The sequence below is a fragment of the Trichosurus vulpecula genome, chromosome 8 (assembly GCF_011100635.1).
Source record: "Trichosurus vulpecula isolate mTriVul1 chromosome 8, mTriVul1.pri, whole genome shotgun sequence".
In the NCBI taxonomy this organism is placed as follows: domain Eukaryota; kingdom Metazoa; phylum Chordata; class Mammalia; order Diprotodontia; family Phalangeridae; genus Trichosurus; species Trichosurus vulpecula.
Window position 1 is genome coordinate 179,947,889 of NC_050580.1, and position 25,271 is coordinate 179,973,159.

Genomic DNA, 25,271 nt, shown 5'->3' on the forward strand with positions numbered 1-25,271 from the left:
CTTTTTACTTAAAATTCAGGTTTTTTAAATCCATTCTGGCCATGGGACTAGTTTTGGGGAAGTATCCAGATTAAAGTGTTGTCTCAATCACTCTGAGGGACTAAGGAGACTTCCTGTTTCCAGGAGATGACTCCAGTAAATACATTTAATATGGAAATAGTAATTACAATAACAGTAATTACATAGAAGACACCTTCAGGTTCCCCAACCCCTACCTCCCACAGCAATTTGCATAGTTCCATCTCCTGTGATGGTCCAGTTCCCAGAAAACTCCAGTTTGCCTGGCAGAGATGAGCTCCTTTAGGGAGGACTAAGGGGTCAAGAGAAATGAAAGTTGTGGGTAGAGGAGTACTGCGCATGAGCAGTGATGTATTTCCTAGGGGATGATGGGTTAGGATTAGGGAAGAAAGGGAAGAGGGAGAATTTCTCCTATTGCAGGGTTTCAGTGGTGAGCAGATAGGGTCACCTTGGGTCCTGCAGGCAAAGGCACTAAGCTAGGAAGAGCAGGGGATGGGGAGGCAGTATTATAATGCACTGGTCCCTTGACCCCTCTCTCCCAGAAAATAAAATGAAAGGAAGAAGTGTGACATTCTCTCATGCCTGTATTATGCCTCCAACCTAACCCATCATGTGCTTCAAAGGTGGTGCTCCTGTTGAGTGCTGGACCTACTCTGTAAGAGAGAAGAGTGAGAGGAGTTGAGTAGATGAAGAATTGACTCCTGGGAGCTGGGGGAGGGAGTTGGGAACATCCAAGTGGAGGGAAATGTTGGGTGAGAAAGAGGATATTGGGACTCACCCTAGAGCTCCAGGGTCATAGAGGGGTGGTGGGGTCACTTGGGGCTCGAATATGGCTCTGAGGAGAGAGAAACTACAGTGAGCTAGAAAGGTAATCACTACCTCTTTTTACTTGTTTCCTCATCAAGCCTGTACTTCTTTAATTACAATAATAGTAGCTGACCTTTAAGATAGTTCTTTGTAGCTATAGAACCCTTCCCATATATGATCTCAGTTGATCGTCACAATATTTTTATGAAGTAGCTAGATGTCACCACCTCCTGTTTTATAAATTAAGAACTGAGACTGAAGGAGGATTAAGTGTTGCCCAAGGTAGTGGCAACAGCTTGTAAATGGCAGTCCAAACCACCCTGAGAGGTAGCCTGGACTTAAACATAGCTCTTCTAAGTGGAAGTCTGTTAGTTATTGTATTCCACCAAAGATGTCTCCCTAACATTTCTGGATTTGGTCAGTTTAGTTTAAGCCCTAGCCTATCTGTCATCCCCTCTTTTTTTCCATCGTAATATTCCATTGCTTATTAAATGCTCTCCCCTGCCCTAGGGATATTTTGATCGCTGGCTTAAATTGGTAAGGATAGCATTCCTGATTAATGGACTCTACGAATGGGAGAAATCACATATAAAACAGTCAAAGAGATCATTCCCTGACCTGGCCCCATTATAGGAACTCACCGGACGGGCGTACCCCAAGATCCCTCCGCTAGGCAGGATAGGAGTGCTGCTCCCAAGGTTGGGGGGCTGTAGGCTGGGGCTGCTCCTTGCTCCCGGGGACACTTCTCCAGAAGAGTCAGGTGATTCAGGTGCTGGAGGGGAAGCTGGGATGAGAGCAGTGTATAGAACCCCTCCAGATTACCTTAAGCAACCAGGCTGCAGGAGCATAGAGGAAAACCTCCCTAGCAACAGGAAGCTGTGAGTCACCATAGCAACCCAGTTGCAGGGGAGCCTCCCCCCCACCCCCCAGTAAGAGGCAGGAAATTGTCAGCAGCATCATTAGAACAACCAGGGAAGAAGCAACAGGAAGCTGTAAGTATTGCCATGGTGAGCCAGGAGGGCACAACAGGAAGCTGAGGTAGTTTCCATAGCGACCAAGGGAGAGCTAGAGAGAGGGGCATAGAGGAAATGCTCCTTAAAAACAGTCGGCTGTAAGCATCCCCCTAACAATGGGGTAGAAAGTGCTTCAGGATTGGAAAGGTGTACAAAATCATCATGGCAGCAAGGCTACTTGGCTAAGGCAGGAAAAATTTCCCAGTTCCAGGCAGCCCTAAGCATTGCCATGGTGAACTAGCTGTTAGGAGCATCCGGTTAGGGGCATCACCAGGGTGCAGGGCCACCGCCACTCATGGTGCCTCACCCAGGGAGATCTGCTTGATGTCCAGGTCCCAGGCCTCCTCCTCGACGCGGGCGGGCAGGGAGCAGGCTCCCGGGGAGAGACAGGGTAGGGAGGGGCCGACATGCTCAAAAGAAGAGACAGCCACGGAGGCCCGGGTTCGGGCAGCTGTAGAAAGTGGGGTGTGTGGGAGGGAGGGGCGGATATGGTCATGGGAAAGCTCTTCTACCTCCCCATCATGTTGCTTGGTCCCATGGAATGTCCCCTAGTCCCACAATTCCTAAAAAGAGTTTACCACTCCTCTTTATCTCTACCCACCAACCCACATCCTCAAACTGTTTCCTCATCTTTAAGGTTCTGAGTACTTGGGGAAGGGGGCAGGGTGGAAGACTTTCCACACCATAATTCTCACCTCTCCCTGTGAGCAGGGCACTCAGGGTCCTCTCCCCAAGGGCTTTGATGTCCAAAAAGGGTTTGTTCCCAATGCCCATGGATACCATCTGTTGCACACGAAGCTCTGGGGAGACAGAGACATTGTCACTTGCCCCTCTCCCTTCTTACCTCTGCTCTTGCTTGAACACCAGCTTGTTGTCCAACCCTCTTTTTGTTGTTTCTCCACCACCACCACCCCTCCTTCAGTCTGCTCGAACTCCTAAACTCTCTTCCTGTACCCTTGTTGTGAGCTGCCTGTCTCCAAAGCAGCTGGGCAATGGAGCTTGTCCACTTGTGTTTAATCTCAGATGAGGTGGCCTGAAGCGTGTATGCTTCCCGGGAACGCCGTCTTCGGAACCACAGCTCAAAGCAGAGCCCACTGTCCCCAATGTTCTCTGTCAGCCCCATGTCAGCAGTCTGTGAGGAAAAAAAGAAAGGGAGAAGGGTGGAGAGTGAATAAACAAGCAGGTGGTTCATCCCCAAGATCCAGAATATAGACTAAGAATAAATACTGGAGTCGTAGTCTACTGATCCAGGTCTTAGAACAAAACTATTGGCTGTGGAAAATAGGAATCCTGCAGCACCTGGTACCAAGGTATGGGCAAGTCTTTTGGGTCATTCCCTTTGGTTATTCATTCTGGTCCAGAAGTATTTGCAATGCCTGTGTATTCTAGATCAGAGGTGTCAAACTCCCCATGGGCAAAACTGAGTGAGCCAAACCAAGTTAAAATGTTAATTGGGAAATGTTGAACAAAATAAATAAAAATATAATACAACATAGATAATGTTAATTTGTGGTTTTCTAAGGCTTGCAGAGATTTCTTTCTACCTGAATTTGATCCCAAAGTTCTAGATCACATACTACCACTCTCATTTTATCCCTGGATTGTCTGGTTGTGGCTACTGCACTAGAGAAAAGGAAATCTCCTGAGCTTGGCTCATGTCGAGCACTTGAGATTTTGAATCAGTGGTTGACTCCAGGCCAAGGCCTGTTTCTAGATTTCCCAAGTCTCTGGACTAGGGTGAGGTTCCAGAGCACTCTGAATATCTGAGGAAGCAAGGATGCCCCCATGGGGATGTACCTTAAAAGCCTGCTTGTAAACAAAAACCTCAGGCCCACCCTCTGGGCTCTTGAGCTTGCTGAAGAGGAGGAGATGTTCAAAGAGGAAGACATGACGCAGGCATTTCCTCCTCCCGCAGAGGACAGTGAAAGGATCTCGGTGTAGTAGCTGCCCTTGCTCCTTTAGATCCACCTGATGAAAGACAAAGGGGAAAGGTTGGCCTGTTCTTATGACCCCGTGCCTCCTTTCCTATTCCTTCTCCTTGACTTTTCAATTGCGTGACTTTCCATATGCCTTAGTAGCCCTACCTTACTTAGTTCCATCCCAAAAGCCCCTTCTATTTGCCTCTTCCTTTTTCTTTTTTTCTACCTGGAGATGAAGGTTGACTGGCCTTGCAGGAGGAGGCAGGAAAACACCAGTAGGATGAACTGGAAGCTCAGGGAGACTTTTTTTGGGGGGAGGGCATTGTGTTGGGTTCTTTAGGTGGAGCCTAGGAAGCAGTGAAACTTTCGGCTTAGAATCCCCAAACTTGGGTTCAGGGCTGCTTTGAAAAATCATAGACTATGTATTTCTACAGGCAGTGCTCTGTCCCAGCCTTGGGAGGAGGAAGGCATTGGCACACGGCAAACAGCAGTTGGTAGCCTCTGGGAGATGCCAATGCATTCTGAGAACTCTAGCACTCTAAATGGCCATTGTTGTAAGAAAGGGGGCAGAGAATTAGAAGGAGCTGTTCCCCAAAGGATAAAGCAGGGTTGAAATTGGGGTGGAAATTGATCTCAGGGTGGAGAAAAGAGAAAAAGGAAGAGGAAAATTGAATGGGCATAGGCTAGTGAGGTAGATGGGGAAAAGGCATGGAATTGGAAAGTCAAGTAGAAAGAATAGGAAAGGACTCATAGGGTCATAGGATTTTGAGCCAGAACAGGTCTTAGAAATGATTTAAGTCTAATTCTTTCATCTTACAGCTGAAGAAACTGAGAACTAAGGAGGTGACTTGGCTAAGGTCAGACAGCTAACTAGCAGCAGAACTGAGACTAGAACCCATCATATGTCTCGGAGGTAGTGGTGCCAAGTGGATGGCATTGGTTGCTTTTACCTCACAGCCACGTACAGCCTCCACAGCTAGTAGATCCCGGCCTCTGTCTTCTTGGTCCCTTAGCAGCTGCAAGGCAGCTGCCAGAGCCTGGCGTTCAGAACCCAGCTCAGGGCCTGTCTCTTTCAGCATCTCCTCCAAGAGTTTCCCGTATCGAGCTAACTGTTCCAGAGGTTGCTGTAGGAATTGGGGCAGGTAGGGGCCACCTTCGGTAGAACCCTTGGGTCGGGGAGGAGACAGAAGGGGTTCATGGTGAGGGTTTGAGGCGTTCATTCAATGAGCACGTGGCAGTTATATTCTGGAGACCTGAGGGGTGCCACCCAAGGACAACATGTGTAGATGGGACCAGAGGACTCCCCCTGCCTCCCCAGGAGTGGGCTTCTCCATATAACGTTCCAGAGAAAGGTTAGAGGGAGAGGACATTTAGAAGATTATTTCCCTTCCTTAATCTGAGGCAAAAAGGATGAGGAATGGAATAAATTATAATATATTTCTATAGCATTTGTACTTTTTAAAGGTGATTTCATGCCTGTGATCTTGTTTGATCCTGGCTATAGCCCCATGAGATAGGTAACATAGGAATTCTCCCTATATTCCTAAAATAGGAATTCTCCCATATTCCCTATGAGGAAATGGAATAAGAGAAGTAGCTTATTTATGTTTACATAGCCAATTAATTATTCAGTAGAAGACCTGGGGCTAGAATACAGATTTCCCTACTTCTGTCTGCCCAGTGCCAGCACTGGCTTTGTGGACTTGTTTCATCCCCCAGAAACTCTTGAGCCCTCTCTAACTCCAGGCATTGGGCATGGCAGCCGCCCCACGCTTGGAGTGCTGCTGGGCTGCCCAGTTCCAGTGCCCTTTCCACTCGGCCATGTGACTCAGACAAGTTACAGACACCCTATACATCTCTATGTCACTAGAAAGATTCCATTTCCCCCTCCCACTATGAGACAGGGATAGAGGGTGGAAGTGCTAGGCGTGTTCTGCATCTCTCTATCCCATTCTCTGTTGTCTGTCTAAAAGGAGACCTCTTACTTTGTTAGGGGGGTTGAGTGCCGCCAGGCCAGCTTCTAGTTTGTGCCGGTGTTTCAAATACTGAGCATACAGATGGAACTGGTCCCCCTGTATCAGGAAGAAAGTGGGTAATGACTGAACTGGCCTCCCTGAATCAGGAGGAAGGTGGTTAGCACAAGTCCATGAAGAACCGGGTGATACAGAATGACTGCCCCAAAAGGACAGTGGGGAAGTTCAGGAGACAATTGGTCGAAAGAAAGGAACCAAGTTTATGAAGAGACTCCCCACAAAATACAAATACAGTATCTCTCTGGAGATGTTACTTTTTACATAGCACTCCAGAAAAGGATGAAGAAATAGCTTGAGGGAGATGTGAGAGGTATCTTTAGAGGCACTTGGGGATTGAGAGTTTTAGAGGATGGGGCACTATGCAAAATGGTTTAGGAGGATAGGGCTTGGGAGAAAATAAAGGTAAGGGAAATGAGGCTTATAGCAGCAGAGGCCAGTGGGATGGGACTCTGGGAAGGAAAAGGCCCTGATTGGTTACTTACATGCCTCAGGAAACAAGCCCCTACTCGAAGAGGGTGTGCAGCACAGCCCTGCAGGTCCCGAAGGAAATGCAGCCGATGGAAGCTTCGCAGTCGCTCTCGAGCAGCCAGGACTGCAGCCCAGTCGGCCCGAAGCTCTGCTGTCAGCTCAGGGCCTGGTGGGGGCACTGGTTCACCCAATACTGTTACATACTCTTGCTCACAAGAGATCAACTCTGACACCAACCGCTGCTGGGCACTGGAAACACAGGACAGGGGGCAGGGGATGTCACTCCAGAGCATGGGAAAAGCAGGGCCCTGAGAGGGTGTTATAGGGAACCCCTCCCTCCCTTCTCCTCTCCCTAACCTGGTGTGTACTAACTTCATTGGGGTTGGAAGGGGTGGGGAAGAGAGCATTGATGGATAGGGTTGCGTTCCTTAGTATCTAAGGGTGATTTCGGCACTGACCTGATGCTTCTCTTGCGCTCCATCCTAGGGGTGCCAACCCCCCAGGGCCCATCAGGGACTCCAGCTCGGCCTAGCAGTACATGTTCTCTGGGGCTGCAGGTCCTGTCTACCACCTCAGTGCTGCTGACTTCTAGGCCACGGATCAATACAGCTCGTGTGGTCCCAGGCCGTGGCTTGCCCTGGGCCTCGGGAGCAAGTTCTTGTGTTTCTTCCTCACTGTCTTCCCCACAGGGTGCCAGGGAACAGTGGGAAGGTGCTGGTCGGGGCCCGGGGCTGTTGGGGAGCAGCAACAAGCTGAGACTCCGAGAGGGGCTGAGTGGGTCCTGTTTTCCTCTTCCGCTGCTGGCACTGTCTGCCCGACGCCGGCACCGGCCTTGTGGACTTGTTTCATCCCCCAGAAACTCTTGAACCCTTCTTTCTAGCTCCAGGCATCGGGCATGACAACGGCTCCATTCTCGGAGTGCTGCTGGGCTGCCTAGTTCCAGGGCAAGAGCCCGCATTTCCTGGAAGGTGCCTGCACTAGGCATTGGGGCCAAGGCTGCTAGTACAGCCTCCTGACCTGGTCCTGCTCCTGCTAATTTTGCTGTTCCTTCATCTACCCACTCGTGCGCCTGTAAGGGCAGTGGAAGAGACATGGGAGAGGAGGAACCAACGAAAGACAGACACGGGGATGAGAGGTTAGGCTCTTGTCCTTCTTACAACAGTTTATTTCTTCTTTCCTTAATGCCCCTCCACCTCCACCCCAGGGCTCTTGCAAGAATGTTGCCCAAGGAAAAGCACCCCAGGGAACACTCTACCTCAGAGTCCCAGTACCAATGCTCTTCTTTCATGTCTCCAGGGTAAGGGCCCCCAGAGATATAAAGAAAATTAATTAATAGTTTACACTTACATAGAATTTTGGGGTTTACAAAATGTTTCACACACATTGTCTGATTTGGATACATTATCTCAGAGACACAACAAGGGACAGTGGAAAGAGTACTGGTCTTGGCATTATGAGACCTGGGTTCAAATCCCTGTTCTGCCACTTACTATCTGGGTGATCAGTGCAAAGTCTCTTAATTTCTCTGTGTCCCCTAGAAAAGAGGGAACACTGCCTCATAGAGTTGCTTTGAGACAAGCACTTTGCAAACCTTAAAACTCCATAAAAGGAGGAGTTAATATTCTCCTATCTGATCCAGCCAACAGTTCTATAAGGTAGAGATGCAAGGATTATCATCTCCATCTCTCCCCAAATGAAATGACACTCAGATGTGAAATGACTCCTCCACAGTCAGAAGGCTTGTAAGTGTCAGAGGCAGGATATGAACAGTCAGTCCTCTTTTTATTCTTCAATTGCTCCTTATCTACTGGCTATAAACATACCCAGGTCTACCTCCTTGCTTATTTGACCTTACTGTCCCCTCAAGTTACCATCCTATAGCTTTCCTTTAAAGCCAAACTCATTTCCTCTCGCTTCTCAGCCTCTTTTTTTTTTTAAGGCAATCAGAGTTAAGTGACTTGCCCAGCGTCACATAGCTAGTAAATGTCTGAGGCTGGATTTGAACTCAGATCTTCCTGACTTGAGGTCCAGTGCTCTAACCACTGCACCACTTAGCTGCCCCTCTCAGCCTCTTTCAATCTGCCTTTTGACCTCATTATTCAACTGAAGCTACTCTCTTCAAAGTCAATAAAGATCTCCTAATTACTAAATCCCAATGACCTTTTCTTAGACACTATTTTTCTTGACATCGTTTTGTATGTTCAACCACCATCTCTTGAATTTGGGTGAAACTGCTCTCTCCTCATTCTCCTTCTACCAGTCTGACCATGCCTCAGGGCTCCTTTTCCAGATTGTCACCCCTCTAACTGTGGGTGTGTCCCTACTTTGTCCTGGACCTTCTTATCTTTCTCTACAACCTCTCACTTGGTGACTTCCTCAGCTCCCATGACTTCAATTACAATCTCTGTGCAGATGATTCCCATATCTATGTATCCAGACCCCATCTCTCTGCTAGGCTTCAGTGTAGCATCATGCAATGCTTACTGAACATCTCTGAGTGGATGTCCCATAGATGTTTTAAATTCAATGTGCTCAAAATGGAACACATTCTCTTTCTGCCCAAAGCTACCCATCTTCCAAACTTCTCTCTTTTCTGTTGAGAGCACCACTATCCTTCCAGTCATCCAGGCTCATAACCTTGGAGTCATGCTAGATTCTTCACTCACCCTTGCCCCACCATACCCAATCAATTGTCAAGTCTTATATATATATATTATACATCTCAAAAACACCTCTCTCATCTGCCTTCTTCTCTCCACAGACATGACCACTACTCTAGTTTTGGCTTTCCTTACTTCTTTTCTTAACTATTGTAGTAACCTTCTAATTGGTCTTCTAGCCTTTGGTCTCTTCCCTCTCCAATTCATAGTGTCTGCCACATAGTAGGTGCTTAATAAATGCTTGCTAACTGACAGATCCTACATTCCAGTCAAGCTGGCCTATTTTTCATTTTGGTGTGACATTCAATCTCTTATCTCTGACTTTGTATAAACTATCTTCTATCTAGCCCATAATACATATCCTCCTTATACTGGGTTCTTGGGTTCCCTGGTTCTTTTCAAGACTCAGCTCAAACAGCACCCCCTATAAGGGGCCTTTTGTGATACCTCAGTTGTTAGTACCCTCTTGAAATTAACCTTCGTATATATTTTGTATTGACTTGTCTGTGTATATGACATTGTTTTCCCTCTAGAGAACATAAGCTCCCTGAGGGCAGGAACTGTTGTATATTTATCTTTACATAGTAGACACTTAATATGAACCTAGGTTTCCTGACCCCCAATCCAGCCCGCTTTCCTCCAGAGGGGATATAGGAAGAGAAGGAAGACAATGAGAAGAGGTGAGAGGGGAAGGGGAAGGAGCAAGGGTACCTGCTGAAAGAAACGGTGTAGGCGGAGGGCCCGATGGAGGCTACTCTCAACTTGTTCCAGTCGCTGCTCAAAGTCATCCAGGGGCTGCTGGGTGCTAGAATCCTCCTCCAGGGTCAGGGCCTCCCGAGCCTGGGCCAGCTGCTCCTGCAGAAGGTTGAGGGGGAGTGATCCACGGTTTCAGCCCTGGCCTTTCAAGAGCTTTTCCCCTTTCCTCCTCCACCAGATCTTCCCTTCTCCTCCGTTGTCCCGTATCTTTATTTGCCTCAATTGGTCCCCCTTGCCGTACCTGAGCTTCAGTACTGAAGGCTTGGAAGCGCATCTCTGTCTCCTGCAGGGCAGGGAGGGAGTCTCCAAGCTCAGTAAAGCTCATCAGCTTCTCTTCTCCTGGGCCAGAAAGCCACTGCAACACCTGGAGGCAAAGAGATTGGGAAGAGGAGACACCGGTCAAAGAAACAGTGTGGCATTGTGGAAAGAACACTGAATCCAGAAGTAAGGAGGGTTGGGTTCTGATTGATTCTGGCTGTGCCACTAGAATGCCCAGTTTACTCACTTGTAAGATGGGGATAATATAATCATAATTAAAGAATTTTAAGAATCAGATAAGTTATTGGACATGAAAACAATCTGAAAAGTATTATACAAAATCCCAGGGTAATTAAGAAGACCAGGGGTAGGCAGGATATATAACTGGGACTGAGAAGGGCTTGGTGTTCATCAAGGAGAGACAACAGGAGGAGAGTGAGAAGGGAAGCCTGATAGGATCTGGAGGCAGGCTGAGCTGAGGGTTGTTGGAGTGCAGGCGGATAAGGGGAAATCAGAAGGAAGCTCTTTAGAGAAGCCTCATCTGGGAGAAAGCAATGCAAAATGTAGAGCTGAGGGCTTGGCTGGAAATAGTTGACTTGTCAATAACTGAAGAGAGCCTGAGGGGAGGTGGAGGAAGGGTGGGAGGTAGCGCTGTGGTTAGAACATGCATATGTGGGCATGGGTGGTTTGAGTATTGTTTTTAAGAATATAGAAAAGCTGAGGTTGACCAAAAAGGCAAATAATAGCTTACATGCACAAAATTCTTATATATATGTAGCACTGAGCAAAGTGCTTTAGAATTGTTATCTTACTTAATCTGCAAAACAACCCGTGGAGGTAGGGGCTATTATTATCCTCATTTCATGGATAAGGAAACTGAGGCAAACAGGTTAAGTGACTTGCCCAGGGTCACACAGCTAGTAAGGGTCTAAAATCAGACTTGAACTCAGCTCTTCCTGACTCCCAGCCCAGTACTTGATCTACTGTGCTACCTAGCTGCCCCAATGAAAGTACTAGAACTATATTTTATTTAAAAAAAAAGACTAATAGAGAAGAAAAGAGAGAGAGAGAGAGAGTGAGAGAGAGAGAGAGAGTACACTCATCAGGCTCTTTCTGAGGAGAGTGCTGACTAGTTTGGAGGTATAACCCTTTAGATCCTAGTATACGTGGACCCTAATAATAATATAAATTAGAATAATACCAGCACAGTATAATGGAATAAGTTTTGGACAGAGACAGAGAACTGAGATTTAAGATTCTACTCTTATCATTTAATAACTATGAGACCCTGGGTGGGTTACTTAACGTCATCTGTAAAATAGATTTATTATCTCACAGGGTTGTTGCAAAGGAAAGCATTTTGTAAACATTAAAGCGCTATGTAAATGTGGTATTATTATTATCATATCTATATTATTATATCTATTATATTATATATATCATATAACACTTCATGCTTACAAAATGCTTTACATAAATTAATTTCATTTGATCCAGACAACTCTGGGAAATAGGTAATACAAGGATTATTATTCTTATTTTTAAATAAGGAAATGGGAAGTGACTTGCTTAATGTCCCCAAGTTAGTCAGTGGTGCTTAGATTTCAACTTTGGCACAAACAGAGCCCAGGGTCATTTTCTTGGTATTAATCACAAAAAGTTCCTCAGCATTCTGACCCTACCTGGGCTGCAGAGAGTTACTTCCATGCTAGGTCTAGGTGGCTATTCAGCTATTAGGCCTGGGACTATGGAATGAAAACCAAGTCTAAGGGTCCAAGCTTGTTGTAGCCTCCCTTCAGTAGGACAGCTAGAGTTCTCTGCAGGGCTCCTGGCCCCAGAAGGCTAATGTCCAGGGAAGGAAGAAAGCATTTCTGAAGAGTCCTCTTAAAAAGAAGATAAATATTTTTCAAGATCCGTTGCCCTCTTGGATCTTCATGCCTTCTTCCTTTGAGGATTGAGGTATTACTATTTTTTATGGCTTCTAGGTTTGGAGTTGACATTAGGTAGAAGAAGGTAGTAGCTGGGAAGTTTTCATACATCAGCAGGGTTTCCATTGGGTACATAGGGTCTCTCAGATCTACCAGAATCTACTAAAATGTCTGACTCTTAGACTACATGAGACAGTTTGGTAGAGTTGAAAGTCCATTGGACTTCAATTTGAGTCACAACTCATATTGTATTCCTGGCTCTTCTGTTTCTTCTAGCTGTGGAACTGTGAATAAATCATCTAATCTCCATGTGTGTTTCTTGAATAATATATAGATAATAAAAATTTCGCTGCCTACCTTACAGAGTTGTGAGAAAGGCATTTTGTAAAACATAAAGAACTATATAAATATGAGCTGATTATAGCATTATTCTATAGCACTATTCATAGCTAAATAATAGCATTATTATCAGGATCTACCAAGATCTCAGATTCAGCCTAGGTGGAAGGAAGGTGGAAGGGGAGAAGGATGGGACTGATGTTCCTATCCAACATCAGGGAGGGGAAGACTTGGTTCCTCAGTGCCAAGAAGCCTAGAGAGAGGAGGAGGAGGGAGTTTTGAAATGGCCCCTTGGGATTGGAAGGCAAATCAAGGTAGAAGAGAATCTGCCAATATTAGAAGGGAAGACGCTTTCTCTCTATGGAAGGCAAGGATTAGACTTGTGAGTTGGCTTCTGGAATACAGAAATGAAAGGCTATGCTTGGGGAGCAGTTTAGGGACAAGTTGGGTAGGTTGTGGGAGGGGAACGCCATGGGAACTCCACCAGAGATGCCTCAGGTTTGCTTATAAGGAAAACAATGACATAGATTTCAACTTGGAAAGTACCTCAGAGGTCATTGAGTCCAACTCCCTCATTTTAAAGAGGAAGAAACTGATTCCCAGAGAGAATAAGTGATTAGCCAAGGGTCACTTAACTAGTAAATGTCCACAGCTGAATATGAACCTATGTCTTCCCATTTCCAAGCCTCACACTTTCTCCATTATACCATGTTGCTTCTTCTGTCTTTTGTAAATTCTGGGAATGTTTTATGTATGAGGATAATTCCAGTGGTGTGCTGGTAAGTGTTTAACAACTAGATCTCCAAAAAAAAATGTTCACAGGACACATTTTTAAGTTTAATCTTCATTGTTAACATTTCCTCCATTATTCTCTTAAGTCTAAACAATTAACAAGACAAGTCAAATTCTGTTTTGTAGTATTTACTGATGTCTGAGGTGTAAATGCTCACACTGAAAATGTAACAATCAATTGTCCCAGACTGATCTGAGCTGGCTCTGGCACACCCCCGGCTGAATCGTTCTGATTTGTGATGCGGTCAGAAAAATGTGTGGTAGTTCTGTTTCCCTCCTTACTTTGGGTAAAGGGAAGGTAAATTTACTGTCTAAGTGATTACAACTTGTGTAACCTTAGACAAATCACTTAACCTTTCTGGGTCTCAGTTTCCTCATTTGAGGTCATCTGAAGTGACCGCTAAGGCCTTTTCCAGCTTGAAATCTAGGATCCTGTGATTACAAAGCAGTAAGGGCAGAACGTAAAAATAGCCAAATGTATGTAATACTACTACGTACCAGGCACTATCCTAAGCACTTTATAAATATTATCTCATTTTATCCTTTCGATAATCCTGAGAGGTGCTATTATTATCCTCCCTTTATAGATGAGGAGACCGAGGTTAAGTTACTTGCCCAGGATCACACATCCAGTAAGCCTCTGAGGCCAGGCTTGAATTTACCTTTTCCTGACTCCAAGCCAGCCACTCAATCCACTGTACCATGTAGCTGCCCCATGAAGAACCTGACTTTTAATCACCTTCAATCAGGTTTACTCAGAAATTGCTGGGTAAACTTGATTCATGGGGTCCAGGTGGCAAATCCCAAAGCCAGAATGGAGGTGTTCTGGGATAGAAGGTGACATTCTCACTAAGAATCATGAAAGATCTGGCTGCCATGTCATGAGTCTCCCAACCAAAAAGGAACATGACTTGGCCTGGGAAATTTTGGTTAAGAATTAGGATAGAAAACTGAGGTGTATCTCAGTCTGGGAATATATAGATTTCTTTTATGTTTAATTCTATACCTTGTTATATTATTCTTGGATATATGTGTTTCTATATACATACATGTAAATATACACATATTTTCAGAAGCATATGTACATGAAAACACATATATACATACATATATGCATACACATATACATACACACATTCTCTTTCATCTTGGAAATAAACCCTAAAAAATGAACTACACTTGTCTGAAGTATGTGGTGACTAGGGGTATTGGGGAAGAGGGAAATGCATGCTAGAATATTCTTAAAGTGCAGTCTGACCATGTCACTCTTCAGGAAGCTCTCTGTTGCCTCTAGGACAGACATTCTTAAGCTTTTTTTTGGGGGGGGGGTCATGGACCCCTTTAGCAATTTAATGAAGCCCCACACTATTGTGGTTTGTTGCCAATGTTCCTAATTGAAGGAAATGATGGATTTCATTTAGAGGATAGTGAAAATATACAATTATCCCTTCTACATCCTAAGTTTCCTTATTGTGATTTTGAAAAAACCTTGGGCTGGCATAAGAAATTAAATGGGAATTTTTTGGGAGTTTTGTGGAAGCTGTAGGATGACACGTGAAGGCCAGTAGATCACACAGAAAAAAAGTTTAGAAATTCAGAAATACATAAAATGTATGCATAGTATTGTATAATAGCAACCCAAAGTTTACAATAAGGTATTGTAAACACCAAATAAGAGAAAAAGAAAAAAATTCAGATTTCTTCTCTGATCCAAAGGGAGGGCCAAAAATTTTTATGTGGATTTTCCAGATCATGGGGGTAGGGTGTGATGGTGGGGGATGCCATGCCCCTAACCCCTTCGAAGTGGAAGGGATAACTGTAGATGTCATTTTCCCTCCATCCAGGTTCACAGATACCCTATAATCTATCCATTAAATCTCTTTGGGGGGTGTCAGTGGACCCCAGGTTAAGAAACCCTACTCTAGGTTCAACTATAAACGCTTCTGTACAGCATTTAAAGCCTTTCACGATCTGATGTCAGCCTACCTTTCAAGGCTTATTACACGACTCCTCTTTGTGTTCTCTGTAGTCCAGTCAAATTGGCCTGTTTGCTGATCCGCACAACAAAATATCACATTTCCTATCTACGTGCCTTTCCATAGGCAATCCCCTATGCCCTTCATGCACTCCCTCCTCCTCTTCACCTCTGAGCAAACCTAATTTGTTCAAAGCTCAGCTCAAGGCCCACCTCTTGTGATTTGGCCTTTGCTGATTCTCCCAGTTGTTAATGCCTCCCCTTTGAAATTTCTTTGTATTTACCTTGTCTTTATTTCATGTATGTTTATCATAGGGCTAGAACTGGAAAAGGCCTTCAGCTGCCATCTAGTGTAGTTCACTTTTATACATGTTGCTTCCTATAGAATGCAAACTCCTTGAGGGCAGGGATGGTTTCATTTTTGTTTTTATAACCCCAGAAGGTAGCCTGGGGCCTGGCACGTAATAGGTTCTTAATGATCCTTGTAAATTGATTGATAGAATCAGGAGTCTCCAAACAAGGTTCATTGCAGAAGGAGGGGAGCAAGTAGTTAGAGTGGTGGCAAGGCAGATCTCAGAACTTGGGGAGCCAAGTCCACTCAAGTCCCCCATCCCCCCACCCCCCAGGCTCAGTGCCTTGAGCTGAGTTTCAATTATTAAGGAGATTTAGAAAGTGAGGAAAAGGGAAAGTCCTGGGGGCCAAAGGCAAAGTCTCCAACTAGCCCGATGTTTCATATCAGTGTCAAGAGGTAGGGGTGCTTGGAGATATAAGGACTCTGGCTCACCTGGAGGAGCCTGTGCTGACGTCGCTGATTCTCCTGCCGCTGTAGGTAGAGGTTGGACAAGCGCACAAGCTGGTGAATGGCTTCATCCACTTCCTGGTACAGAATGGCAGGGCCAGGGCCCTCCAACCTGAGAGTAAAAGTGGGAATGTGAGGACACTACCCTTCGCCAGACTCTAGCTTTGACCCACACATACCTCCTTAGCCCCATTCATTCAAGATCCCATGGGGTCTACTTTCTAAGGATGTACCTGCCACCCCTGGTAGCCCATCTGCCTACCTCATCTCCTACCTTTTGTAATCCTCAATCAATTCCATTCCTTTCCTCAGTTTCCTAGCCCTGTCCTGCTTAGTTCATTTCTCTCACCTGCTGCTATGGGCTATACGAAGTCTCATGAGAATGGCTCCTCCATCCCTCTGCAGTTCTGCCAGCCGGGGATCTGCTAGCACCTTCCGCAGGGGCTCCGGAGTTCCCACGTCCACCTGTGGAGATTGGGACCCTTGGAAGAACACCGGCCCAGCCCCCTTTCTTTTCCACCCCAGTCCCACAAGCTTCCCTTCTCCCCTGTGCTAAGGTCCTACCCATTCTTCTGCCCTGGGATTCTTGCCTGTCTCCCCTCTTCTTTTCACCCAATCCTTACCTCTCCCTCAGGCTCTGCAGCCCCTTCGAGCTCCTCAATGGCCTCCCGTACAGAGCACAGAACATCATGGCACAACTGGCCCAGTCTTGCTACTTCCTGGAAACACACACACACACACACACACACACACACACACACACACACACACATACACACAACACAGAAGGGACAGAGACATTGCAGACAGGTGGCATTTGTGATGAAGAACCCAAATGCTAAGATAGGGTAGCCCAATCCCAAGAGATATCTTCTCTTAACTCCCACAGATGGATCTGAACATCAGAATATCAGAACTAGAGGAAAGCTCATAGAGTCTTAGGCTTGTTTTTATATAAACTGAGGCCAAAGAGGTGAATTAATTTGCCCAGCATCACTCAGTCAGTTAGTGATAGAGCAAGGTCTCAGACCCAACCTTCCTCAGTCCAGGGCTTTGGCACATAGTCCCTTCACCTAGAACACTTTTCCTCTCTACCCACTCAAATCCCACCCATCTTTCAAGGCGCAGATCAAATCCCACAACTGCCAAGGGGGAGTCCTCCCCAACAATTGTAGGGTACACTCCACTTTTTAACCATCAGTGTAGAACCATTTGCATCACTGAGAGTCATAGAAATATTCGATCATGGGACAGACCTTAGAGACAGTAGAAGTTAACCCTGCCCTCCCCTGCTCCCCAGGAAATTCGCATCCAGATAAGTGAAATGACTCATCTGAGGTCACCTACCTAGGTAGTGATGGAGCCTAGATTACAAGCCACCCAGTCTCCTTTCACTGTTCCATACTGCCTCTTTCTTGTCATTCTTTTTGGAACTTGGTATTTAACACAGGACTTTTTTTGTACTATTTTGCATTATCCTCTAATTGTTTTTAGGTGTATCTATCTCATCCTCCCCAGTATTATAACCTTTTTGAATGAGAACAGCTCACATTGACACAGTTATTGAGGGTTTACAAAGCACTTTCGTCATAACAACTTCGTAAAGTAGGTCATGCAAATGTTATCCTCATTTTACAGTTAAAGAAACTAATATTTAGAGTGACCGAGTAACTTGATTAGGGTTCTATAGTTTGGTAGCATCAGAGCCAGGACCTGAATCCGGGTCATCCGACTCCAAGTCCAATTCTCCTTCTGTCGTACCGTACTTGGTCACATCAGGAGCTTTAGATTCCCTTGAAACATCTTAGTTTAGTGGGCAGAAAACGCTATTGAATAGAACTGAATCGAATTTAAAACACCATCTCTCACAGTCTTGTGGTCATGGCTTAGATCTGGCCTTCTACTCCAGGCTGCTCCTAATGTGGATTTCCTGGTCATAGGCTCATGCCTATAGCGCCTTTCTTTGGCTGAGATAAGGGGAAAAGGTGACCTCACCTGATGCGTTTCTGTCCAGCGTCGTGGAGAAAGGATCCTGCGACCTCCTAGGTCTTTCTGTAGTTCTTCAGGCTTGGCCACAGTTGGCAGGTCACTCTCTGATATCAACTCAGCACCCTGTGGAAATGCTGGGATCAGGTAGAGTTCTGGCCAGATACATAGCCAGCCAAGTAAGCCAGTGTGGGACTTAGACATCTCTCTTCTCTTTCACCCACAGGTAGGGCTTTAATAGATCGTACCTGAAGATCACCAAGCTCATTGTGAGGCTCATTCTGAGTTAGAATCATCAGTCGCTGTATCACAGGGTGTTCTTTGGGATCCTAAGGGGAGAGGTGGATCAGGTCATACCCTGGGAGTCAGGGAGTATAGGAAGGGCACAATGGAATTATAGGTCTAGAATGGGTACCTGAAGGTCATTTAGAACAGGAATTAGTCCTGGGGGAAGCAAGGGAGCACACCGGAGGTCAAGAAGGACAGACAACCCCAACGTCTTCAGGTCAGACCTGTGTGGGGAGGGAAGGTTAATAAGGTCTCATCTTGAGGTTAGGGCACAGTGGAGTCTGAGGCTCTGGGTTTAGTCCATGGAAAAAGCTACAAATCCTTGTAGCTCAGGGAGACAGAATGCAAATAACCAGTATGTGGGGTGGAAAATTTGCCTCTAGGGGAGAGTGTCTTAAAGATCATGGAGTCAAGTTTCTTGAGGGTCTGGGGAGGTTCATAGTCCCTATGGTGAAGGAGCCAAAGTATGAAAAATTTAATCAGCATCCTACATATAATGTCAGTGTTCTCAGAATTCAGATGGGTGGTTGAGCTAAAAGTGGGCTGAGGATGGGGGGCAGGATTGTGTCATTGTCCCCGAAGTCATGAGGTGATCATCTTAAGGACTCAGGGAGGTCAGCACTTGGCCCACATTTACCTGAGCAGTGAATGGAGATAACAAAGAACGGTGCTCATCTCTGCTTGTGTGGGTGGAGGCTCAATAGCAGGGCATGGTGGAGTGATGGTCAACAAGGCCCGGCCACACTGGTCCACCCCACCTGTGGACATGAGGTGGCTATGAAAAGGGGTCAGAGATGATTGCTCATTCAGGTGAAGGTGCAATTGGTCTTTAAACACCTTGGCTCTCCCCAGCAACATGACCTCCTTTTACCTTACTTTTTACCTTCTCCCATTTTCTGTTATTCCCTCCTGTTGCTCCACTCCAGGCACTCACCAGTCAGCATGAAAAATCCAGATGCCATCAAATCCCAAGTCATATTAGAATCATCATCAACCAAAGTTGGGGCACACCCTTCAGGGCTACTGCCTTCCTTGTCCTTCTTCCCAGCTTTAGATGGTGGTATTAGGGGGCTAGATGGGAGTTCCTCTGGGTCTGTGGATGCTAAGGAGGACAGGAAGAATGGTTGGACCGGGATCTGGACTAGAGGCTGCTCCCTAGACTGAGACCACTACCACAGTCCTTTCTCTACTGCTGAGTCACTCCCACCTTTGTTCCCCACTGGCCTCCATGTACTCCTACCTTCTGTAGCAGCCATGCTCTGCCCTGATGGCTCTGCTTTTCCTGTTCCCTCCTCTGTGGACTCATAGGTAGAAGAGGATATGGGTTCTCTTTCCTTTACTTGCTCTGGCTCCGGCTCCAGCCCTGACTCTGTCTTTCCTGTACAGCCAGGTTCTTCTTCTTGCACCAGGTTGACTCCCAAGAGCTCATTGTCACTTGGGAGGGCCAAACCAGCAAGGGCCTCAGGATGACTGGTCTCTTCTTTGCTCTTGGGGCTTAATGGTACACTTTCTGCTCCCTGACCAGCAGTTCCTCTGCCTCCCCCACGCTTCTTCCTTCTGTTTCCTTTGCCTAGTTTCCGGGGTGTCCCAGCCAGTCCCTCATCCCCTTGGCCTGGCCCATCCCCACCCTCATTTGGTTTTAGAGGGAGAGAACCAGCCTCCTCTCCCATTGTCTCAGTGGGGAACTCAGGAACATCAAGTGTTCCTTCTTCCTGAGGGGATTCATCTTGTGGGGGAGAGCCAGTATTGATTCCAGTACTGCTCCCTTCGCCAGGGGGCCGAGTCCCATCTTGACCCCGGGGCACTGTTCCTTTCTGGTGCAGCCATGCCCGGTGTCGTCGGTGTCGTCCCTTCCCTCCTGCACCTTTCCTGGCAGGTACAGTTTGAGTCCTAGAGAGGCCAGGGGAGCATGTTGCATCCCCTGGACACCCTCGGGCTGGTAGGGTCACCTCTAACAGCTCCACATACTCGCCCTCGGGGGCTTCTGCTGGGGCATTGTGCCCATCCCCGGGGCTTCTAGTGCCCAGGGCCTCCTCAGGCAGTGGGGGGCTAGAGAGCCCAGAGGGTCCTGGGGGAAGCTCTTGGGGTAGAGAAACTGGACTCTGTCCTACCATGAGACTGCCTTTGTGCACAAAACGTGGGCAGATGAGTTCAGCCCAAGGCAACCGCTGGACACCTGTGGGTGATGCCAGGAGGCATGTGGTGAGGCGCCCTGCTGGACGGTCTTTGTTGATACCCTGCAGCCACTCAGGAGTGAAAAGGTAGGCACAGGCTTCTGTGGACACTGGAAGTTCCTGCACTCGTCCACCCCCTGGGGCTAGGCACTTGAGTGCGAGGTGAGGAGAGCGGGCCACGGAGGGCACTACTTGTAGGTAGAAGTCTCCAGGGCGAAGCAGCTGCCAGGGCAGTGCAGCCAGCTGTACTACTACCTGCTCATGCAGACACAGTGGCCAGCCCTCATGAAGAAAGAGAAAGCCGCTGTACTGGGCCTGGAGAGAGAGGGGGAGCCGGAAGTCAAGGGGCTCCAAGCCTGGTCAGCAGGCTGTGGAGGCAGAGTACGTGAGGACAGGGACAGATAGGGTAAGGACAGTCAGGATAAGGGCAGTTCCTGTCTCTTGATCGGTCATTATCACAAAATGTAGACTTAGCCTTAGACAGGTAATACACTATGGCCAGGTAGCAGGTGTGAGTACTGTCAAGTAGTTAGTTTATGTATTCGGGCAAGGTCAGTATTGAGGGTTCACGGATATGGCTAGTATAACAATCATAGAATGTTAGCCCTGGAGGGAAATTCTGAGACCATAGAGTCCAACCTCCTCATTATATAGATGAAAAAAGACAGCTAATTGCTCTCTTTGGGGAGTCAGTGTTTGAAGGAGTAAATGTCTCTGAAGGGGAGGTCAGTTTTTTTTTCTGGGGGGGGGTGTCTGTTTCTGGGAGTTCGTTCTGTAGGGGCTGGTCCCTGGGATGAAGCAATCAGGCAATCAGTTTAGGGCCCAGTGAGCAGGCATGCAGGCATGCAGGCAGGCTAGTAACTCACACAGGCCTCCTGTTGGACCCGGGCAAGAAGGTGTTTAGCAGGCACCAGGAAATCCAGAGCATAGCGCAGTGCATCTTCTCGGTAGGTACGCTCTACCACCTGGAACACTTGGCCCAGCAGTGTGGGTGCAGTTGCCTCAAAAGGTGGATACAGTGCAGCCAAGGTGCTCTGCACACAATCTTCTACTGGCTCTGGCTCCTGGAAGAAGAAAGGGGAAATCAGGGGAGACTGAGAGGACCCTGGGTAGAGTTGGGGGAAGGGGAAAGATGTCTGGGGTAGGTGGATGATCTGTCCACAGGCCTCTCTGTTGGCTCTGAATTGAAGGAGCAGATTCATCTGGTCAGACTTATTGCTAGAGCACAAGGAAATCAGATGAATTGCTCTAAGGTACTATGCAGTGGCTGGTCAGGGGAGAGAAGGATGTGACAGAAATAGTTTAAATAAGACCTTTAGTACCTACACATATAATCAGTGAAGGGGTTTAAACTAGAACAGATTATGTTTTGTACCAGTCCTCTGCCTTCTTCACAAATGAAACACATTTTAGGTTGGTGAAATTAGATTAAAACGAACATTTGGGGGGTATTTTGTAGGGGGAAAGAGGTCACTTTGGGTATGAGGGAAAGGAAATCAGGAAAGGGCTTTACCTTGCTAGAGTGTGTGTAGGATGCTCATGAGTTGAGCCTGGTGACTTTTTAACACCAACAGGCTAAGTCCCTTTCTCCCCCTAGCCGTAGCCCCTTCTTGACCTCCTCTGCCCCTTGACCTCCCCACACATCAGTGACATCATGGATAACTCTGAGTCCAGCTAGAAGTAGCTCTTCTTACCTCCATCATCAAGACCCTTCCCATAAGCCCCCCCTTTCCCTTCCTTGAAGTTCCAAGTAACCTGATTTAATGTTTTAAAAAGTGTGTGTGTGTGTGTGTGTGTGTGTGTGTGTGTGTGTAATGGAGCAAGAGTTTACAATGTGATTGAAATGCCCCTCCAACCCCCAAGTAACCCTAGTCCAGAGGAAGAAGGCACATATAGCCATGGAGTACCACAGATTTTTGGCATTTACATACTGACAGATGGATTAGGAACAGACAGAGGATAGCTAGACCTCACGAAGAGGGGCACCTACACAGACCTGGGCCTGCGGGCATGTGGAAGAACTAACTCCAGTGTCTAGCAGAATGAATAGGTGTGTGGAGGGGAAGGGGTGGTTGTGGTTGAGAATGGAGTGGGGGTGGGGCCAAGTGGGCGATAGGCTCAGAGGCCAGGAGGGGAGGGGGGAGCAGAAGCCCAGGCTGGGAGGCAGCTGCAACCCATTAGGGGCGGTGAGCTCATGGCTGTGTGAGAGTCCCAGCCACAGGAAGCAGCAGCAGAGGGAGGGGGGAGGAGCAGTCTGAAGAGAGGGGACTGGGAGTGGAGAGTTTGGGAGGGTTTGGGAGGGAAGCGACAGGGTTGGGACAAGAGAGGAGACTAGAGGGACTGAGTCAACAACCCCTGGCAAGGCTTCCCTCTTCCCTCCTTGACAGTTTATGCCCTTCTTCTGTGGAGGGGGAGCTTCCCCAGTGGCAGTACCCCCCCTTCTTCCCTGGAGTTCACTCTCCTTCTGGCAGGACCCCTCCCCCATTCCTGCAGTAGGAGCTCCCCCTGGCAGTGCCTTCTTTCTCTCAGCAGTGAAGTCTCCTTCTGAAGGTATTCCTGCAGTGAGTTTTTCAGGGGGCAATGACCATTAGGCACCTCTCTCCTCCCCTGTAGTGTGTGCCTGTCTCACTTCTCCAAATGCCCTCATCCTCCCTGCAGTGTCAACTCAAACTTCCCTTAAGGCAGTGCCACCTTCTCTACTGCAGTGTAAGCTCCCCTGGCAGCGTCCCTTTCTCCCTATGCCATTCACCTCACCAAGCATATCAATCTCCTACAGTGTGCACAGCCCCATACAACATATTAGGATGAATACAAAGTTTAAATCAGGTATAATACCTCCTCTTGGAGCTTTCAGTTTTGGAGAGAGAACTGACATAAGCACAGAGAACTGTAATATACAATATTAAATGATAAAAGCAGTTAGAGGTGTGGAACAAAGGGCTGTGTGCGCTTCCCCAGGTGATGCTTCCTTCCTCTCTCAAGTATGCCACCTGAGTTAGTAACTCCCTGCAGTCTTAGTTCCTTTGCATCTTTTCTTCCCTGTTTACTCTTCCATGCCCCTGCCCCAGCTACAGCTGTGACTGGTCCTCTTGGGACCGGATGGGTGGGCCTCCCCTCACAGGACCGGGGACTGAGATGGAAAATGGTGATTTCAGGCAGGTCCGTTCTCATGGCCTGGCCGACCCCTTCCAGGGCCATTGCCAGGACCTGCTCCCAGGGGTCCTGGGTGGGATAAGCAGGGTAATTGGGAAAGGAAGGGGCGCTGCACAAGTAGGCTAAGTCAGAGGCAAGGAAAACAGAGAGTAAGAAAGGGGAGGAAGAGGAGAAGGCAAGGGATATGGAAAGCACAAATTTGAGCATAGAAGAAAGGAGGTTGGGGGTGGGGTGGCGAAGCCAGATAAAGGGATAAAAAATAAGAGAAGGAGTGAGGAGGCTAAATAGAGGGAAGGGAACCAACAGGGAGAGCCAGGCAGCTCCAGACCCAGAGACAGAGACAGAAAGGAGAGGAAAGGAAGAGCGTTCCGTTCTTTTCCGAGGTGGGGAACTAGAGTCAAAGTAGAAGCGAGATCAAGGACAGTCAGAGGAGGCGGCGGGGCTGGGGCTGGGGCTTGGGATCCAGAGGCCCACAGGAGAGGGTGGGGGCCAGAGGCAAAGAGCTCTGAGAGGGAAAGCGTTTAGGCTGGGGAGCAGGACTCACCATGGCTCAGGGGTGCCAGGGCCCCAGTCCGCGGCTGCGTCCAGGCGGGGCCGGGGCGCACCGCTTCCCTCCCTCGGGCGGCTCTCACTTCGTCTGGCTGGGGGACAGCTCCGGCCCCGGCGGCAGTAGCAGAAGCTAAGCCCGGGCTCTGGCTCCCAGGCCGCGGGGCTCCACCAAGGGGGACCGAGACGGCCGCCCCGCCCCTAAGCGCACACCCCCACCTCCCCCCAGCTCCCCAGACTCCCTTCTCTGCGACTTGGTCTAACGGGAGATGCACAACTCCTTGGGACACTCCACGCTCACCCCGCCCATCCACCCAGAGCATCCACTTACGTACCCTAGATTCTCACCCATCCCAGACCCCAATTAATTTACTCAGGACCTTGACCCATCGGACAACCAGGCTCTCCCAGGGATTCCCCTCTTGCTTGCTGACTGGTCTCCTTCCCTCTGCATCTGTCTGGGATCTGACCCTCAAATGAATTTTTCTGGGACTTGGGGTGAATCTTTCTCGATCCCTCTTCTCCCGGCAGGCTCGGGGCTAAAGACCGCCTACCTCGAAACTCTACCCTGGGCCATGTTTTTCCCTCATTTGGACCTCGAATTCTGACGTCCAGACTTGGGCGAAGGGCCTCCTTTTCATCAACTGAACATCTCGTGGTGATGGACAGAGGGAAATTAGGGGGCTCGACAGCCACTGTCCGGACAATTCCAACTCCCCCATCCCCCTTCTCTCCCGCCCACCATGCTCAGGCCTCTGGCAGCACAGCTCGGACAATGAGGTTCCTGTGTCCGAGAATGACGAGGTGCGTGGGTGTGGATCGGGGAGAAGGGAGGGCTAAAGGGTTGGGATAGGGGCTGTGGTTAAGGGGGGCTGGGGACTCTAGTTCAAGGTTTCTTCTGTAGTCACTTCTAATTCTTCTAAGGCTGCCTCTATCCATTATTCACCTTACATTCCTCCATGTCACTTTGGTCCTTTGCCCAGAGGGGCCACCAGTCAGGGCTGAATGAAGCTTGGGGAGGAATTCTTAGGACTTTGCACACTCCCTGCTTACTTCAAGAAGAGGCAGGAAGTAGGAAACATTCTATCTTGAAATTCTATCCTGGGCCAAATTTTCCCCTCATTTGGACGTCTTTCTGATTTTCAGTCTTGGGCTGAAGGAGCTCCTCCAGAATAAATGTTTTATGGTGGTGGAGGGGAGGGAAATCCAGGATACAGCAGATATCTGATATCTACAAGGGCAGTCCAGATTTGGTTTGGGGATGGGAGGGTGAGTAGAGGAGGGAGAAAGCTAAAGCATGTTTTGTCACCAACCCAACTGTCCCACATCATCCTTTGGTCTTTTCAGCTAGCTGCTCTC

General features: G+C 47.8%; 1 protein-coding gene across 1 annotated transcript; it reads right to left on the reverse strand.

The window, feature by feature from the left end:
* Window positions 1–116: 116 nt before the first annotated feature.
* Window positions 117–24,031, reverse strand: ARHGEF40 (Rho guanine nucleotide exchange factor 40). Its single transcript, XM_036769633.1, has 24 exons — window positions 23,911–24,031; window positions 21,080–21,277; window positions 19,280–20,528; window positions 18,974–19,141; window positions 18,677–18,797; window positions 18,167–18,263; window positions 18,000–18,080; window positions 17,761–17,877; window positions 16,389–16,484; window positions 16,115–16,230; window positions 15,751–15,877; window positions 9,916–10,038; window positions 9,630–9,773; window positions 6,717–7,327; window positions 6,273–6,507; window positions 5,743–5,829; window positions 4,708–4,923; window positions 3,636–3,806; window positions 2,793–2,970; window positions 2,534–2,638; window positions 2,146–2,289; window positions 1,467–1,597; window positions 797–853; window positions 117–671 (listed from the first exon to the last, which is right to left on the reverse strand). Exons 1-23 carry the CDS (start codon window positions 23,911–23,913, stop codon window positions 812–814), a joined length of 4,560 nt encoding a protein of 1,519 aa, XP_036625528.1. The 5' UTR covers window positions 23,914–24,031; the 3' UTR covers window positions 117–671; window positions 797–811.
* Window positions 24,032–25,271: the final 1,240 nt, after the last annotated feature.

Coding starts and splice junctions, on each gene's coding strand:
- ARHGEF40 (XM_036769633.1), bottom strand. Junction 18,798..18,973: donor TGGATTTTTCATGCTGACTG/GTGAGTGCCTGG, acceptor TCATGTCCACAG/GTGGGGTGGACCAGTGTGGC. Junction 15,878..16,114: donor CGTATAGCCCATAGCAGCAG/GTGAGAGAAATG, acceptor TTTTACTCTCAG/GTTGGAGGGCCCTGGCCCTG.